This window comes from Otolemur garnettii, unplaced genomic scaffold (genome assembly GCF_000181295.1).
Source record: "Otolemur garnettii isolate 467f Iridium unplaced genomic scaffold, OtoGar3 scaffold00026, whole genome shotgun sequence".
NCBI classification, from domain to species: domain Eukaryota; kingdom Metazoa; phylum Chordata; class Mammalia; order Primates; family Galagidae; genus Otolemur; species Otolemur garnettii.
In genome coordinates this window covers 9,837,266-9,856,976 of record NW_003852421.1, presented here as the reverse complement: position 1 = coordinate 9,856,976, position 19,711 = coordinate 9,837,266, and the positions used below count along the sequence as shown (strand labels likewise).

The following is a 19,711-nucleotide window of genomic DNA, read 5'->3' as shown; positions in this document are numbered from 1 at the left end:
ATTATGGTACTTAATGGCCCTTAAACCTTAATTTCTTCATCTTTGAAAAGGGGGTTTAGTTTAGTATGTACACATTATAGAGCCTAGCACATAGTTTTGCTGTATTTTGCTGTATATAATGTGCTCCTATGTATAATGTGCATCACATTTTGGCCCAGACTTTCAGGAAAATGCCCCTTTAGAAAGTGGCCGGCTCTTCGTTGGGAGAGACAGGTCTGGCAAGGGCTGATGCTCCCCTGGTAAATGTGCAGATCACACGGCCCACAGCCGCCCGCTCTGTGAAGGCAGAGGCATCCTATTTTTTCCCTCAAAAATTTGGGCAAAGAAGTACACATTATACATAGCAAAATGTGGTAAAAGGTTATTAAGTTTTCAAAAAAGCTCGTAGAATAAATAAAAATGAAATTTTCTTTGTGGTGGTATTTAATTTAGATATTGAGTGATTTGCCTAAACATTTCTCTTTAAACTGTGTTTAGTCTACCTTAAATTTTTTATAATTGTTGTGTGGTACCTCTCTTCTTCTTAGCTTCTTTAAGTTAAAGTAGAATTTCTATAATCTTGTCTGTCATCTTTCATGTTTTGTGGTTTGACCAGATACAATACTTTGTTATCACGAAGTGTAAGTGGCTTTATAGTTCTAGGGAAATGTGCGTATGATGGACAGTGACAGGCTTCAGCAGAAGATAAGGATACCTCTGAGTGATGATGTATTACATATGCTGTGGGATTCTGATTCTAGAACTGCATGATAGCTGCTTTCCCTGCCGGCTTTTCAAATTTCTCCTCTTTGATAAGGCTTCTCATTGCCAGGGAGAATAAAGGCCAGCTTCAATGTGTGGCATGTAAGTAACACTTTTGTGGTACCTGTGGCCTTGGGGCCACATGTGGCCTTCTGGATCCTTGTGTGTGGCCTTTTCTCTGAGTCCAGATTTTACAGAGCAACTCCCTTTATTGAAAGGATTTGGTAACACTTTTGGATTTGGTTGAAGGGCTCAACTTGGAGATCTGGCAGGCCACATGTGGCCTTGAGGCCGCAGGTTCTCCACCCTGAGCTTTTATTGATATTGCCACAGTTTTTCAAAGCTATTGTCAAGAGAAGTTTTTAACGTAACCACCATTAGCAGCATCTTCCTAAATTGAGCATCAGTTCTCAAGGGGGTTACGTCTCTTTTTTTGGTCAGGTTTTGCCTTTCTCATCTATTGATGAACTATGCTTTATTTTCTTCCCACGTAAGAATTTGGGATGATGGAAATATTGAAAATAACCTACATGGTTAGCAGTGAAATGGAATCATGGTTATAATAAATCACATCTGCCATTTGCTGAGTATGAAAAATGTTAGGCAATGCAGATATTATCTCCTTCCATTAAAAAACATGTATGCTCATATATTTGAGCTCACTGCCTTTCTTAGATTTAACAGTAACATATAATCCACGTTTTTTCCCACTTTGCTGCTTTTAGCTGGTATACACTGGAGATCATGTCATAGTCATATATTCCTTTTTTTTTTTTTTCGAGACAGAGTCTCAAGCTGTCACCCTGGGTAGAGTGCTGTGGCGTCACTGCTCACAGCAACCTCAAACTCTTGGGCTTAAGTGATCCTCTTGCCTCAGCCTCCCAAATATCTGGGACCACAGGCGCCTGCCACAACACCCAGCTATTTTTGATTATAGTTCTCATTGCTGTTTGGCAGGCCTGGGCTGGATTGGAACCTGTCAGCTCTGGTGTATGTGGCTGGCACTTTAGCCGCTTGAGCTACAGGCGCTGAGCTGAGATGTCCCTTCTTCATTTTCATCGCTTCACACTTCTCTAGTGTGTATGTTCTTCCAGTTTTCTTAGAGCAGTATCTATTAGTATCTATTGTGCATATAGTTTGTAACCCTGTCCTCTATTGTATGTTTCTAATCTTCAGTTACCATATGTGGTGTTACAGATGAAAAGCTTTGTGCATGCATCTTTTCATATGTTTGCCAGCATATTTTGGGGGGATGGATTTCCTAGAAATAGATTGGCTGGATTGAACGGTAAATGCATGTGTTATTTTGGTACAGATATTGCCAAAATTTCTTTCATATAGCTCATATTCTTTTGCGTCCTCCTGCCCAACAGATGTCTCTACAGCCTCACCAATGCAGTATGTTGTTAGTCTTTGGGATTTTTGCCATCCTGATAGGTAGAAAATGATACCTCAATGTAGTTTTCATTTATTTATTTTACTATAAGCATATGGCAAGGTTTAGCATCTTTTCATGTGGGTAAGACTCACGTGCAATTTATTTTTTATAGGATTCTTTGCTTTTTTTCTTTGCTGTTTTTAAAACTGTCTTTATTTAGGGATATTAGCCCTTTATGGTCGTTTATTATCCTGGGAAAATGCCCACAATTGGTTGAGTACAAAAAGCAAAATATTGGCTGGGTGCGGTGGCTCACACCTGCAGTCCTAGTGCTCTGGAGGCCAAGACGGGTGGATTGTTTGAGCTCAGGAGTTTGAGACCAGCCTGAGCAAGAGTGAGACCCCATCTCTACTAAAAATAGAAAACTAGTTGGATCTGGTGGCTCAGGCCTGTAGTCCTAGCTACTGGGGAGGCTGAGCCAAGAGGATTGCTTAAGCCCAGGAGTTTGAGGTTTCTGTCAGCTATGACACCACGGTACTCTACCCAGGGTGACAGAGTGAGATTTTTTTTCAAAAAAAAAAGAAAAGAAAAAGAAAAATGCTTAAATTGTGTATTCATTATGAATCTTAACTAATAACAGATAGAAAGGTGTGTTTTTGTATATGAAGGAAAACGTATGGATGCTATACAAACTGAGTATTACCATTAATTATCATTGGGCAGTATGATTGTAAGTGACCTTTATCTTCTTTATTCTTCTCTGTATTTTTAAGATTTTTTATAATAGCACATTATAAACTGGGGAAAGATATTTAGAAAAAATAAGACACTGGCAAAATATTTACATTGAGTGATTGTCAAGATGTTGATTAATATATTTCAGAACTTCATATTAATTCGTGATATTCACTTACTATGCCAAGTAATGTGTAGGTCCTGGAGAACTAGCAGGGAACAAAATAGGTAACGATCCCTGCCCTCAGTGTATTTATAGTATGTAAAGGAAAAAGACAGTTAAATAGTTCTAAAATGTTCACTTACCTATATATTGTCTATTATTTGTATTGACATTTGGATGAAATTTTCTTTGCTGTGACATGTTACATAGATGTGTGTTTGTGTGTGTTCAGCCATGTCACTTTGTGGAAAAGTGCATATATTTTATTGATAGAACCAACCATAATTCTAGAGTAGGGTTCAAGAGGTGAAAGGACAGGAACTTTTTGGCAACTTGTACTTTGGAGAACCACTCTTGGTTCTTGAGAAGTTCTAGGAACTGTTGAGTAGTATAGGGAAGTTGAATGAACAGAAAAAAGTAAGAGATCCCCTGAAAAAGACTGGGGAAAATTGGACCAGGATTAATATGAGGAGCCCTCTTTGCATGGCTAACTCCTACCCATTCTTCAAAGGCCAATTAAAGTATTACCTCCACTGAGAAGGTATCTCTGGCTCCTAAAGGCCAGGTTTGGCACTGGTGCAGTGGTGCTCAGTAGAGGGCGGTGTATGTGTGGTCAGTGACTGGTCAGCCCTTCTTCATTTTTTGTCTCCTTCCTCTTAATGCCCTCTCTTGACTCTAATCCCACTCTATTCGGTGTTAACCTTCCCCTTTCCCCTTTATATATGGTCTATTCATTACCAACCAGTAATACAATGGGCCTTTCTTAGCTCCTCAGAACAATTGAATTTTGCTTTGGACTTTTGCCTTTGGCTGTTGAATCTGGTTAATGAAGTTATTAGCATGACCAGCCATTCCATTTTGCCTGAGACTGTCCCAGTTTCAGCACTGAAAGAGTCCTGGTTCCCGGGAAACCCCTCAGTCCAGGACAGTTTGCTATTTTAGTTAGTAGTGACCTAGGAACTGCTGTCTCACACGTGACTTGGATGATTCTGAAGTTTTGTTTCCTAGCACTTCCCTTGCATTCGACGTGTTAATATTTTTCATCATAGGCTATAGTATCAGGTGATGTTATGTCATAGAAGATGAGTAATCTCTCTTCCTGTTTAATCTTCAGCCAAAAGCTTTTGAACAATACTTGAATCTGGAAGATAGCAGACTGCTGAGTCATCTGAAGACGTGTTCTGCAGTGTCTAAACTTCCTTATGATCTCTGGTTCAAGAGGTGCTTTGCGGGATGTTTACCTGAATCCAGTTTACAGAGGCAAGTATTTCTCTGGAAGACAATAAAGATTTGGGGGTAGAGAAGAATCCTGGCCTTTGAGTTGAGCATCCCTCAGAATGTAAATTTATTTATTTATTTATTTATTTTTGAGACAGAGTCTTAATATGTTGCCCTCAGGAGAGTGCTGTGGCGTCACAGCTCACAGCAACCTCAAACTCTTGGGCTTGTTAAGAGATTCTCTTGCTTCAGCCTCCCAAGTAGCTGGGACTATAGGCTCCTGCTGCAACTCAAAGCTAATTTTTTTTGTTGTCATTGTCGTTGTTTAGCAGGCCCGGGCTGGGTTCCAACCCACCAACCCTGGTGCATGTGACCATTGCCCTAACCACTAAGCACAGGCACTGAGCCTATAAATTTGCTTTAGGAACAGTACAGTCATTTGAAGCTAAATTCTCCAGTATCTACCATAGGAAATGATCCTGCTTATTATTGAATGTACAATTAGAAAAATCAAAGGCTTTCAGCATGTTGCCTGCTGTACATAATTACATCTCAAACAATTATCAGGAGTTGATATAAGCATAATTTCTTCTTTCCCGGAATGTGGTAGATCCTAATCAGGCAGAAATCTTGGTATTTCTTAGTTTCACTGTGATATCTTTAAAGGATCCAAAGGTAGTCAAAGATTGGAGATTTAAACTTATCTCTTCCAGTCCCAGAGTCAGACAGTGTTATGGGTATTTCTGAGTACTGGCCCCCCTGCTTCCAACTCTTACGATGTAGTTGAAAATAAAAAGCAATACACAGAGAACATTATAGGATAATGCATAACTAACTGTATAGAGTATAATACCAACTTTTAAGAGTTATAGGAATTATCAGAATAATTAGTTTAGGATGGTTGCAAAACAATAACTGGCTCCTTCAGCCCTCAGATAATTTAAGGAATCTGTCTCTAGAAATCACCTGCAGTGAAATTGAATTGATGTCATTTCATATGCTGCTTTTGTTACCGTCCCTGAGTATGTAATGATTAGATTAGCATTATAGCATATTAGTAAATTATAAACCGTGGTTTACTCAGGACTTTCTTTTTCTTCCCCCAGAAAATCAGGTTTGTATCACAAAGGAATGTGCATTTGTAGATAACTAACAGAGCAGCAGTTTTTAGTGAACTTTCTCTTTTCTTTCTAAAGCTAATTGTGTTTAGATTTCAAATGGTTTCTCTATTTTGTTGTTTTTCATGATTATTTCACAATGGTTGTTCTTTGAAGCTTATATATAAAATAGCAGCAATTTCATTTTCTTTTGTAATTTGAGATATCTACATTAACATGTATTTCAAGCTCGTGTAATTTGATTGTATCTCCTTATTTTTTAGGGTTTGGGATAAAGTTGTAAGTGGATCCTGTAAGATCCTAGTTTTTGTAGCTGTAGAAATTTTGTTAACCTTTAAAATAAAAGTAATGGCATTGAACAGTGCAGAGAAGATAACAAAGTTTCTGGAAAATGTAAGTGTGCTTGGCTTTGATTTCATTTGATTTTAATCTCGATATGAAATCATTTTAACAAGTTAGATTTTCCTATTGTATTAAATTATTTAGAGAAAGAATACAGTGCATTTTGTACATTGTAAGAAACATTTTTCTTTGGAAAAAATTGGCTTAAAGTTGGCTTGTAGATTATCGTTTGGGGGGTGATGGTGTGAGACCTTTGCATTAATGTGTCCACTTAGGACCAGAGTCTCACCCTCCATGTGACTACCAGTAAGCATGTCAGGAAGGATGAGTAATTTTGGTCAATGCACAAGGAATCCTGATGTTTTGGGGGATTTTGTAAGTTCTTTTCTATCCTTGGTATAATCCTAGTTGGGTTCGTTAATGTGCTTAAGTATTAACTTAGTGTGTGTTGAAAAAAATTAACTTTCCTTCCCTATAACAGAATACCTTCTACTGGGCAAGAAGGAGAATTAAAAAGACTTATGCCTGGATGATTTTCACAGAATCCCAAATCTATTCTTCTTTTATTTTCAATAGGATGAACATTTGAACAGTAGCACAGTAAATAATAAATACTAAATGAATGTGTGTTGAATAAATCAATCATCATCATCATCATAATTAGTAGCTAACAGTGCCGGGTATTAAGTATTGTTCATGGATTATCTCATGTTATCCTGCTAACAGCTCTATGAAGTGGGGCTCTCATTTACCCCATTTTAGAGATGGGGACCTGAGACCCAGCAGCTTAAGTAACCTGCCCAGAGAAACAATTAGTGAGTGGCTAGTGGAGGACTTGAACCCAGGCCTCCTGACATCAGAGCGCCCTTCTGTGTTCTCAGGTGGCATGTGAAAGCCTTTTATGCTTTCACTGTTTGAAAACTCCCATGGAAGTAAGTTTTATGCCACAGTGAATGAGAGAACGTACTTTAGTTGTAAACACTGAAATTTCACCAAGACTGATTTGCTTGTCCACAGATTCCTCAGGACAGCTCGGATGCGATTGTGAGCAAGGCCATTGACTTGTGGCACAAACACTGTGGGACCCCGGTCCATTCATCCTGAATGCTCCCAGCAGCTGTGAACAACCACCTGCCAGGCCCACCCTGAGCATTTTGGTTTGGGACATGTGATGTAAACTGATTGAAAACAGCGTTTTGCTTTGGTGCTCAAAGTGTAATTTTTTTCCCAGTAAAGTTATTTCATTGAAATACTTGGTGTTGCTGTGCATTGTAGAGCATCTTTTGGCTACACAGAAATAAAAAGTTGGCTCAGTGCCCATAGCTAAGTGGTTAGGGTGCTGGCCACATGCACCGGGGCTGGTGGGTTCAAACCCAGCCTGGGCCTCCTAACCAACAATGACAACAAAATGGCTGGGTGTTGTGGTGGGTGTCTGTAGTCCAAGCTACTTGGGAGGCTAAGGCAAGAGAATCACTTAAGCCCAAGAGTTGAAGGTTGCTGATGCCATGGCACTTTACCAAGGGTGACATAATGACACTCTGTCTAAGAAAAAAAGAAAGAAATGAAAGTTCCATCTCTGAATGGCATCCTTTTTTTTTTTGAGAAAAGGTCTTGCTCTGTTGGCTGCCCTAGAGCACAGTGACATCATCATAGCTTGTTACAACCTCAAACTCCTGGGCTCAACCACCCTCCCACTCAGCGTTTCTAGTAGAGGGGACTAGAGGTGCACACCACCATGCCTGGCTAGATTTTTCTAATTTTTGTAGAGATCATGTCTCACTATGTTGTCCAGACTAGTCTCAAATTCCTGGCCTCGAGGAATCTTCTTGACTCAGCCTCCCTAAGTGCTAGGTGTGAATCACTGTGCTCAGCCCTGAAAATTGCTCTCAGTTTTTATAGCAGTTGAGTCAAGGTGGGTGGGTGCATTAACAAGCAGTGCATAACTAATCCTGTCCTGTTTCTCTCTAATTGGCACCAAGCTAGTTACTTTAAGGTCTATTTCTGGAACACAAAGAGCAACTTCTTTTGTTGACACCTCAGATCTGGCTTTTGTTGATGCGGTATTTGTTTAAATCTAAGCTGACTGCCTTCTGAGACTTCATCTTGCTAAACAGGCTTTTAAAAAGTCCTTATATATTTTTTTCTCTTTGCCCTAGTTGGAATGAAACCATTATTGCACAGAGTGTGCTTGCACTTGCCAACTAAGGGAGAGTACTTGTTTGAGATTTTGCTTTACTCATACTTTTTCTGATGGGTCATTAAAATGGACTTGAGGGAGCATTCTGTCACACAGAAGGAGTAGGGAGAATGGTGGATGAAAGTTAATAGCCAATGACCTCTGGGCCATATTGTGCCACATAATGGTCACTCTTTATTGGACAGTGGCCAGCCTTGAGAGTACAAGTGAAAAGGGGCCCTTTGTTTCAGACTGGTTCAGCCTTTAGACCTATAAGAGCCTGAATGGTAACTTGGATTCTCCACCCTCTAAAAGAGGAGGGAGATGATGAAATTACAGAGTTATAATCCTGAGAATTTGTTCCCTCCCAAATGTATAAAATGCCTGTTGAGAAAGAGTTCAGAGGAAATGGAGTTGTTGAAACCAACTGCTACTTCTGAACACTGTCATATCCAATAGTATTTAATTTTTTTTTTTTTTTTTGAGACAGAGTCTCAAGCTGTTGCCCTCGGTAGAGTGCTATGGCATCACAGCTCACAGCAACCTCAGACTCTTGGGGCTTAAGTGATTCTCTTGCCTCAGCCTCCTGAGTAGCTGGGACTACAGGCACCCACCACAATGCATGGCTATTTTTGGTTTCAGTTGTCATTGTTGTTTAGCAGGCCTGGGCCAGGCTCGAACCTACCACCTTCGGTGTATGTGTCTGGTGCCCTACTCACTGAGCAATGGGCACTGAGCCAGTATTTAATTTTTAAAACAAAAATACGCTCTGAAGAAAAACCTCTTAAAGCTGCTACTTACAGTTAATACTTTAAAAAATGACATACTGCCAATCATCTTATTCAGTCATTGCCTCTGTCCCTGAAGAACTTCCATCCAGTTCTGGGGATATAAGAAAAAACACATGCCAAGGAATTCCTGCCCCAAGTGCCACCTATTTAGTGATCTTGAGGGATATGTGGAATTGGCAGAGAAGGCATAAAACATAAAATAATTTTACTTCTGTGTAGTTTATGAGCCACATATCATTTGTATAAAAGTTTAGTAGAATAGAGATGGTAAAGTCAAGTGCTGTTAAGTAAACCCCAACTCCAGAGAAGGGGAAGAAAATGAATTAGTGAGATGGCCAGAAGAGGATTGTTTCAAGGTCTGTGCTCCTGCTAATTCATGCCTCCACGCTGAGAGGAGACAGCTATGTGGGAGAGCAAGCGTGGAAGGCTGGAGCTAGGCAGGGAGCCCTGGGGCTTTGGGGGAGGAGGAAGGCTCGGGGACGGAAGTTCCTCTTACTTATTTCACCATCTTGGCTGGGGTCCAGCTGATCTGAAATGGAAAACTGTACTGCTGAGGGATCTAAAAATAAGTATTCTGCAAGTATATTCTGTCAAACCCACTTTGGTAAAATCTCCCTGGCTTTAGGGGGTGGGGTGGGGATTTAAGGGAGCCTGTATGATACTGAAAAGAGTGTTCCTAGTTAGAAAACCAATCAGCAGAAGAATTTCGTTAAGGTCCACTGTGATGATCATGATAGAGGGTGCAGTGTCATTTTTGTATCAGATCACGCCCGTATTCTCTTCAAAACATTTTGTCAGGACATTGCAGAATTTTTCTTCTGTGTTAAAACTTGGGGTTCTTGTTATAAAACTGTTGAGGCTAAAGTGTGGGACTCTCCCTCTCGGAAAACTGGAATTTAATGTGATTAAATTGAGTTTCTTCCCTTCTAGAGAGTCGTCTTAAGCACAGAAGGCAGAAGCTCTGAAATTCTCTCAACTAGTAGATAATACTACAGGGAAGTCGGAGTGTGTGTGTCTGTGGTTTGTGTGTGGCGTGGGGGGGGACTTTGCCTGATGACGTGGAAGTCTGATGACAGATTTTAGGTACGCAGGCTTGTACGTGTGAAAGCCATTGCAGGAAATGGGGTCAGGATTCATAACAACAAAGCAGTATGTGTGGTTCATGGAAAGTTTGCCTGAAAATCATGGGGGCAATGATCACATCACATGACAACAGAGCTCTGAAGGGCTCCTTGTTCTGTGGCTCTGGGTATGAGATGTACCTGTCCCGTCTTGAATTGCTGAAGTCATCTGTTGTGTAGTCATCACCTCCCCACTGTGACTGTAGGGTTGGTTGGTTGGTTTTCTCTGAAGGGGAAGAAGCTGGAGGGAAATCATTTGGGGTGAGGAGGGTAAACGGAGAGCTTAGATGCCCAGGACCAAGTTCTAAGAGCAGCCTCTTCACACTACCTGCCCGAGCTCTGAGGCTACGGGAGGCAGAGTAGTGGCCAAGTTCTCCAGCCAATGCAGCCTTTTAGGAGCCATGTGGGGTGGGGGAGGTGGCGGTGTGGGCACATGTGGCATCTGGCTCTGAGTTTGGCATCTGAGTGCTCACAGAGGGTAAGCGGCTTCTGTCTTCAGCTGGTGTTTTGGGCTTGGAAGGCCAGAGGGTGCTTTCTGTCCTTGACTGAGAAAGAAGGGAGTGTGGGAAGTTTTATATCTGGAGTTAGTGGCATTCTCTCTGGTGCTGAAACAGAGACCCATTTCTCCCGGACACTCTGTGCCAAACGAAACTGCTTGTGGCTCTTGGCACAGCTGTAGTTCCCGACGTCGGCTGTTGCTTATCCAGAGCTGGCACCAGTTTGAGTAGGAGGGACGGCTGGGTGAAGGAAGATGGGCACTGAGAACAGAGGGTGGCAGTCATTTTCCTGGAGGACCACATGGGGGCTGACCTTTGACTGCTTTCCTGACCAGCTTGGCCTTTTCATTTTGGTCCCTCCTTCAGCCTGGGCTTGCCTTGTGGAGCTTAAAAAGTAAGAGGGCAGTTGCTGGATGAGATGAGTTCCCCCCACTGCTGGTTTTATTCCAGGGCAAGCACAGGGGAAGTTGCAGAATGTAACAGAAGGACATGGAAGAATCCTTCAAGAAGCTTGTCTTGGCTGAACAGAACTTGATGTTTAGACTTCAAAATCATAACTAGTATTTAGTTTTGCAGTTTGCCAAGGACTTAACCTCACACTGTTGAGGACAGCTAGGGCTTACGCTAACCTCGGGTTCTCCTGTGAGGTCTTCTTAGTCTTCTCCATCATCTATCTTTCCATCACAACAAGCAGCAGCCTGGTACTTGCTGATAATTTCAGCATCTGTCTCTTCCTGCCTCTGCTTGCTGCCTGTATGAAAAGCTAAGAGACTTTCTGTAGAGGCAGCAAAGAGGGGGAGAAGCTTTGGATGATTCTACACCTCAGGAGCCGGTGCTCTGCGCCACAGCAAGCCTGTGTCCCACTGTCCTCTCATCTGCTTGGTTCATTTATTCTTTTGTTTTCATTCAATCCTGAAATACATAAGAATACACTCTTAACTGTGAGCTAGATAGTGAGCTTAATTGCTGCATGGGCCATACATTATCTGCCCTCTTAGAACTTAAAGTCTTGGAGAGAAGACAAATATTACGTGTCTTCCAAGGACGTGTTTTGTTCTAAAAGTCTTTAAGAGACTCTAAACTCCTGAGCTACCACACAAGGGTGAGGGTGAATTGAGCTCCAGGGGAACGTCAGAATTACTGTGTGTTTCCTTGTCCCCTTCCCTTATTAATACAGGATGTTACAGGGAGAGCCTTGGATGGGGAAGGGGCAGGGGCAGAAGCCTCACTAGTTCTGTGAACCAAGCTGATCAGCCTGTGTCTCAGTTTCCCCATTGTCAAACAGCGATCCCATCACCTGTGCTTGTGAGCATCAGGTGAGTACTGTGAGAGTACTTTTAAGGAAGCATGAACTCTGTGATGTTGAATATTTTTAATAGCATCATTTGCAGGAGTGTGGCGGGGCATTGCTTCTATAGGAGTCTGTGCCATGCTTTTGAATGAAGTTTGTTAACTTCTGAGCGGAAGTGCCGTTTCCTTCCCCTGAGCTTCTTGTAATGTGTCAGGCACCACTCATTTAGCAATAATTGTTCCAAAGTCTCTTGTTCGGTTGTCTTGAACTTTTATTAAACTTTCCCCGTGGTTTCTCTCTAAGACCCGCATTTCTTGAGGCCAGGGACTATGTCCTGTTCCTTTTAGCCCAAGGCACCTGCAGATTCAGTGTCTGGAGAGGGCCTGCTCTCTGGTTCAAAGGTGGTACCTTCTTGCTGTGTCCTGGTGGTGGCAGGGATAAACTTTAGTCTCTTCAACTCCTTAAAGGCCCTAATCCCATTCACGAGAGTCCCACTCTCATAATCTTCTCCCTTCCTAAAGGCCCCACCTCCTAATACCATCACCTAGATTTCAACATACAAATGTTGGGGTAGGTCAAACACGAGACCATAGCAAATGCTTTGGTTTTGAATGATCTTTTTATGCCCCAGATTTATGTGACCTTGAGGGTAGAGATCATGACTTGCTCTTCTTTTCTCTCCATCACATCTTCCAGCCCACATGGGCTCTCCTTGAATGTTTGCTGAATATGTGAATGTTTGGCTTAGTGTTGGTTAAGTCTCCTCTCGTGACGATATGGTTGTTCTGGGGCTAGCTTGCTTAAAGGAGACTTTATTAGGATGAAGGAGGGGCTGAGAACCTGAAGAGGGAGGGGTTGGAGTCTGGGATGGAACTGAAGAAATCCTGGACCCCTCATCCTCTTATCTTTCATCTACTCTGGGTGTGGGCTGCGTTCTTCCCTTTCTCTGGCACAGCGGTTCTCAACCTTCCTAATGCCGTGGCCCTTTAGTACAGTTCCTGTGGGTCGCGACCCATAGGTTGAGAGCTGCTGCTCTGGCAAAAGATGTCTTATCATAAGATATTATGTTATAGGTCCAGCCTCTGAAGACAGTCTCTTGTCCCCAATTCCTAGATCAGTAGGCAAGAGGCTGTGGTCCAGTTGGGCCTGGTGCTGCCCAGGAACCAACCACTGAGGCCTAGGTGGTGGAGGGATCACACGATACACATGTGGCTGCAGGGAGCCTCCCTGTGTCTGTGGCTGGGTAGGCTGTGTCCAGGGAGGGGCATTGTGAACTGGACAGCCACTCTCAGAAGCTCTCCACTCCCCTTAGCAGATCTGTTGAGCAGGTCTGTGCCCTGCAGAGGTGCTGGGGGTGGGGTGGGGCAACAAGTAGCCTTCTGCCTCCACTATGTCTCAGGGGCTTTTCCTGAACCACAACTTTCTGGTTTCTGCCACCCAGTTGGTACGGGGACAGCCAGCTCTATCAGATGGAGGTAGGCGGAGGGAATATCCCACTGACAGTGTTGGAGAACTGCCTCACATGGCCAGGTGTTTCCTTTGTGAACGTTCATACCAAGTCTAATTTATTCCAAAGATCTACAGGAAGTCAACTTTGCCCAGCTCTTTCTCCTGCAGCTGGCCCTAGTGGGATGCTTGGCTGGCAGCATCGTGGTTATTTGCCTTTGGTTGCTCAGGAGGGTGTGTGGATCTACCAGTATCTGTGTCTCTAGACCAGGCTGGTCAGGCCAGGTGGTAGGGGTGTGAACTTGAATAAAGCCAATTAGGGAGGCAGCTGCTAGGGCTGACTGATTTCCAGATCATATGGAAGGCATGACTAGATCTGAGGAATGTCAGAGCTGGAGGGGAGCGTGCTGATCATCCAGTGCACAGATACGGGAGATTCCAGGTGGTCAGGTGGGTTACACAAGGTCAGAGGAGCTAAGTAGACTGGAGTCCAGACATCCCAGCTGCCTGGCTAGAGTATATTTCACCAAGCTGCTCCCTCATCTTGAAACACTGTGCTTGTCCTCTGAGTCTTAGAATCCCTTCTTCTGGGCAAAAAATTTCAGAGGCAGTGTCTGCGTGGACGCATTGCTTTCTGGCTGGGTAACCTGTTCTGGTGTCCGGGGGAGGGGATGAGAGGGATAGTTCCCACCTTACAGCTGGGAGGATTGAATACAGGAAGACAACAAAGTCCTTAGACCAGTGCCTGCACACAGCAGGAGCACAGTAAAAGTTAGGTATTATTATTCTATAAGTGTTTCAATGTGTGTTCTTCAGAGAGTGGCAGGTGATATAGTCTCAAGAATGAAAGTCCTGGAGCAGATTGCTTCCTGGGGAGGTTTTCTGGGGCTAGGAACCCATGGCAGGTTCTTTAACGTGCTGCTAGGCACTACTCATTTAGCAATAATTGAGAAACAGGGCTTCTCAGAGTTGCACATGCTCAGGGGTCCCCTAGGGAGCTGCAGATCTGTCTGCAGGGCTGGGTGGGGCCTGGGGTTCTACACCTTTCACAAGCTCCCTGCTGGTGCTGGTGCTGCTGCTTCTGGTCCTCAGGGACCACAGTTTGAGTAGCAAGAGCCTAAGGTATGTAGATTTCACCTTGTGGATGGTTTAACCTTGATTGCAAAAGAAGCCACAGAGAATGCCACCTGCCTGTGCATTTTCTCAATTTCTGAGATACTGCTAAAAGTTTATAAAATACTTCATCAGACTTCAAATATCTTAGTACTGAGATGTAGAAGTTGTGTACAAATTGTTCTCTCCCCCTACAAGGAAGTGATTTCACAATAACCTTATCACAAATCAGCTCATTACCAAGGATTGTTTTGTGCACCTCACCAACCACCTTATGATTGCCTACTCATTACCCCTCCTCTCTTTCTTCCTTACTAACCATACCTCAATTTTATTTAAGGTAGGTTTGTGTTAATATAACTCTATCCCCCAGGCTCTCTTGCTGAAAAGGATGGCCAATATGGTAGAAATCAAAGTCATTAGGTCGGACTTCCAGAAAAGGCTTTTAAAGAGAATTTACTCAGTTGGTAGGTAATCTTTCTTCTTCTTGCCTGGAATACAAACATAATGGCTGGAACTTCAGCAGCAGAAGCCACATGATAAGGATTATGGGGCAGAAAAACAGAGCTGTGACAGACGGATGGTGTCACAGATCCACTACATAAACTCTTTCTTACTGAACTCCAGATTTCCTTTACATAAAAAAAAAGCCCCAATTTGTTTTAGCCACTGTTAAGCAAATTTCTGATTATGTGAAAGCTGTTGAACCTAACACTGATAGCACCAGTGCTGATGCAGTTTAGCAGGGCAGCCACAGGTTTAAATCTGTATCTAAAACCGCCATCCTTCCAACCACCGTTTGTGGGACTCACTAGCATTGTAGGGTTGAGGGAAGTGGATGGGGAGTCAGAAGCCAGTGTTCTTGCCCCAGCTCTGCTATTTCCTAGTTGCGTGACTGTGTTCTTTTCAGGCCTCAGGAATGAGGGCTGAAAGTGGCTAGCACAGTGCCAGAGTACAAAACGCATTCCGCTGGTGTTGGGGAGAGTCTCAGGATAATGGTGGCCAGTGTTGATGGAGCAGGAAGGGGATGTGCTCAGTGAAGCTCGGGCACTGACAGTGACATGCTTTCCAGTGCCGCCTTCTGGGGTGCCAACCTTGGGGTGCTGAGAGCAGCAGAGCACCGCTGCCCCCATTATGACGAGATGGGGTTAGACTTAGTGCCTCTTTTAGCATTATGAACATGGTTTTGTTTGAAGGGGGGTGGGGAGGCACAAGAAGCTTTGAACTGGGCCTTGAGAAACCTACCCGTGTCTCCCTCCCTGCGCTCCTGAGCTCAGCGCTGAGGCCTGGGAGATAGCCCAGGTGACATCTCCATTCCCCCCAGGGCTTAGGTACTGATATCCACTGTCTGTATTCCTCTGCTTGCTCTGAGCCCGTGGGATGTACCGAGTGATCGACAGTGTTCTTTCATTGGCTGGAGCTTATAGCAAGCTGTTTAAAACCGCAGCTCTCTGGTACGAATCAGAGATCATTTTTTGCTTCTGATTTCTCTTAATCGCCCTACAAATCCAAAGCCATCATCAGTTATGCTTGGCACCTGAACAGTCCCCACTCATGCAGAGCTAGCTGGCTCCTGGAGGGCAAAAACTCTGTCTTTACAGTAACTGAAACTATCAAGACACAGCTTAGTTCTTGACGCAGGGACTTTCAGAAAGTGCGGCTCAGTAGGAGTCTCCTGGGTCTGGCCCTGTGGGTCTCCATTTTCTGCCCTGCTGCTGAATAGTCTGAGACATGCCTTCATTTTCTCACTGTGGCCCATTTTTAAATTTTCAAATTGGGTATGCTTGAAATAAAGCCTGTCTAGGTACACTGTACGCAGAGGCAAATTTTGTTACCTGTGTACTGTCCTATAAAAGGCAACTGGCCATGTGTGTTCTTTCTGGTCTTCTTATTTATTTATTTTTTGAGACAGAGCCTCAAGCTGTCACCCTGGGTAGAGTACTGTGGCATCACAGCTCACAGCAACCTCCAACTCCTGGGCTCAAGTGAGTCTCCTGCCTCAGCTTCCCAAGTAGCTGGGACCACAGGCGCCGGCCACAACACCTGGCTATTTTTTGGTTGCAGCTGTCATTGTTGTTCCGCGGGTCCAGGCTGGATTCGAACCCGTCAGCTCAGGTGTATGTGGCTGGCGCCTTAGCTGCTTGAGCCACAGGCGCCAAGCCTGTCTTCTTATTTTTAAAAATAATTTTGGGGCTGGGTGTGGTGGCTCATGCTCATAATTTCAGTACTTTGGGAGGCCTAGGCAAGAGGATTGCTTCAGGTCAGGAGTTTGAGTGTGGGAAATAGCAAGACCCCACCATCTCTACAAAAAATACAAAAATTACCAGCGCATGGTAGTACACACTTGTAGTCCCAGCTATGGGCTGAGGCAGGAGGATAGCTTGAGCTCAGGAGTTCAAGGTAGAAGTGAACTATTAAATATGATTGCACCACAGCACTCTAGCCTAGGTGACAGAATGAGACCCTGTCTCTAAAAAAATTAACAAAAATTGTAACTCAGTTTTTAAATGGAAAAGAAATAATGTGCGTGGAGGCTGAGGGGAGGAGGCAATCAGAATAAAAAGGTCTACGAAACTGGTGACTCTTCTCCACGTCCCAGCCCCGCGTTCGCTTCCCAACCCTTCTCCGTCGCGGCCCCGCGTTCGCTTCCCGACCCTTCTCCGCGTCCCGGCCCCGCGTTCCCTTCCCGACCCTTCTCCGCGTCCCGGCCCCGCGTTCCCTTCCCGACCCTTCTCCACGTCCCAGCCCCACATTTCCTTCCTTAGCACCAAGTCATGAGCCTAAAAGTGAGTGTGTTATTGCATGTAGTTTTCTTAGAAGAAAGAAGGGGTTTGTCCTGCATGTTTTGGGGCCGTCATCACCAGGTCAGTGAGAAAGAATTGAGGAAAACCCAGGAAAGTTCACTGCACAAGGGGCCTCTTGTTTGAGCAATGGGCTGAGGGCATGGGCGGGCTAGCTGAGGTGACAGCTCCCATCTTAACGGTGGCTTGGGAGAGTGTCTCCACCACCCCAACAACAAGGCAGCATACAGTTACACAAGGCCAGCCTCTTGCTCCATGGCACTCTTGCCTCTTTCGCCCCAGGACCTTGTAGAGTCTGCATACTGAGGCTGGCATCTGAGGTGTGCTCTCACGCATGCTGCCCCAGTTGGCAGGGCTGGCAGGCCCTCCAACATGTAGGGACTGGCTGAGGGGTGGCTGAGTGACACCAAAGCCTCTATCCTAATTTCATCCATGGGGAGGACTTCCTGAGATAAGTGCAACTGATGTGTGAATGACTTTGACCTGTATAGCCGAGGAGACTGGCTTGCCCTCTTCTGGGTGGGGGCTCTGAAGTCACGGGCCTCATAAAGCTGCAGCCCCTCATGGGGCCCAGAGACCCCACTGTCCAAGGTGTCAGTGACCACTCCAGGCTGGTGATTAAGGAACAGATCACCTTGTCCTCCTCCCCTTCCACCATTTCTGTCTCTTGTTATTTTATTAAAGGTACCACAGCAATGGTATTAAACGCAAGAAACTCGGTGTCTCAGGGATCACATGAGATGCAGAGTCTTACCTGTCAGGGATGGGGAAGAGAAATGAGGTCTGGAATTCCACTTCAGGGTGGATGTGTCTTGTTAGATGTATCTGGAAGAGGAACTAGGCCATTCTGCTTTTGTGGTTTACTCTTCCTGTCTCCTGTAAAGAAATTCACTAGTTCATTTAACAAGGGCCCTTTGCCTTAATCTGGGGTGTTGCCCCGTGCAAACAGTAGGTGATGAGGGCTTCCTATTATGAACTGTGGAGAAGAAGATGAAGCACAACACTCCTTTTCCCCAGAAGCAGCTTCTAGGAAAGGGTCTGGGCGTTCACACACAGCAAAGCGAGTGAAGTGTTCTGTCCCATCAGGCAGCATGCCGCTCTCTTCCTGCCTTTGCAACAGCTCTGGGCAGGCCCCATGCTGCCTAGCTGCACCGTCCAACGTTATTTCCCTTGCAGGAAGTCATAAATACTCTCTGTCCATGGCTGTGGGAGGTACCCACCGGTGGGAAACTCAGCTTAACCATAGACGGTCATGTGCAGGGGGCAAGGAGCAAGGAGCTGGAAGCCAGGCCTGGAGGCAATGGGCACTCTTTCTTGGTCCGTGGTCCTTGAGGTTGGAAAATGACATCATCACCTAAGATGGGCAACTAGGATAACTGGATGGGTGCTGAGAAAGTATGAGCTCAGGAAAGCAGAGCCCAAACAGTGCATGTATCACCCTAGGAAGGAGGGCCAGAGTGTTGCTTCACACAGGTCTGGGTTTGGAAGCCCCTTCACCACTCACCATCTGTATGTCTTTGCCCAAGTTGTTGTTTAGGGGCTTAAGTTTCCTCATCAGTAACCAAGGTGGTGTCAGAGTAAATAAAACAACGTTCTGAAGATGGCGTAGCCCAGTGTCTGGTGTATAGGGAGTGTGAAATGCGTGGGAGCAGCTGGTGGTGCCATCCACAGAATCAAGTGCCCAGACAGCCTGAGTTAGAAGTCAGGGAGGGTGCCACTTGCCACTTGTCAGGTGCCAGAGGAGACAGGTGTTTGTTCAGACTTTGTTTTTTCTATGTGTGAGTTCCTGGCTCATTAGAATTCTAAGGTCACCTAAGTGAGGCCTCTCTTGGACTCCTTTCAGGAAAGGGTAGTTGCTCCCTGAGAGTGTCACTGCGGTATGGCCACATCAACGGTGCCTCTCGCGGGGCTCCTGGACCACACCTACCAGAAGGGCCCGCTGTGGGACTCTTGAGCGGGAAGCTGTAGTAGGGGACGGGGAGTGGAGCTGGGGAAATGTCACCGTGGACACCACACTGCAGAGTGGGGTGAAGCCATCTGGGGATGACTGTGGCAGCGGAGCTGGAGGACTGAGGCCATGACTTGATCATCTGGGTAGGAGAAGAGGGCCTTAATTAAAGAGCAGTGACACTGCACAGGCTGGACTGGCTTCTGGAGCTAATTGGCAAGTGTTCACAGCCAGCTGGAAGTGGAAAGAAGGTGACTTCTAGGTACCATCAATCACTGAAAAGGGAGTAAGAGAGGAGGGGTAGGATTGGGAGGTTGCGGGGGAGACTTGAAACTACAAAAACAACAGTCTTGAGGTGTGCTGAATTTGAGGTGTTGTGGGACAGGGATGTCAAGCAAAGGGGCTGCCATTGGTAAGGCCTAACTGTACCTCAGACACTGTTCTAAGTACCTTACACGTATCGTTTTATTTAATTCTATAACAGTCCTAAAAAATAGGTGCCATTATTCCCATTTTAAGATGAAAAAGATGAGTGTGGCCTAATGAGATTCAGTAACTTGCCCAACATTATACAGCTAGGAAGGGGAAGGGTCAGAATTTGCTCTTATTGTCCAGCCTACACTGCTGCTCTGTGACATTAGGAAACTTAGGGCAGATCTGAGCTGTAGCCACAGGCAGGGAGTCATCTGAAGCCACACCTATTTGTCCTTTGGGTTAATAATCAGGTTGTAGTCACCACAGGAGGGGAAGCTCTCAAATCTGCGCTGTAGGGGCAACATGCTGTGTCTTTGGAATCACTGGCCAAGGCCCACAAGCCCCTCCAGGGTGCATT

The 19,711-nt window shown here is 44.8% G+C and overlaps 1 protein-coding gene across 1 annotated transcript in view; it reads left to right on the top strand.

Annotated features, from left to right (window-relative positions):
- Positions 1–6,945, top strand: part of TBC1D7 (TBC1 domain family member 7) — a 24,726-nt gene extending 17,781 nt beyond the window's left edge. Inside the window, exons 6-8 of the mRNA XM_003788311.3 lie at positions 4,132–4,277; positions 5,617–5,746; positions 6,713–6,945. Coding sequence (XP_003788359.1) covers positions 4,132–4,277; positions 5,617–5,746; positions 6,713–6,799 — 363 coding nt within the window. The 3' untranslated portion in view covers positions 6,800–6,945. The remainder of the gene's footprint in view (positions 1–4,131; positions 4,278–5,616; positions 5,747–6,712) is intronic.
- Positions 6,946–19,711: the final 12,766 nt, after the last annotated feature.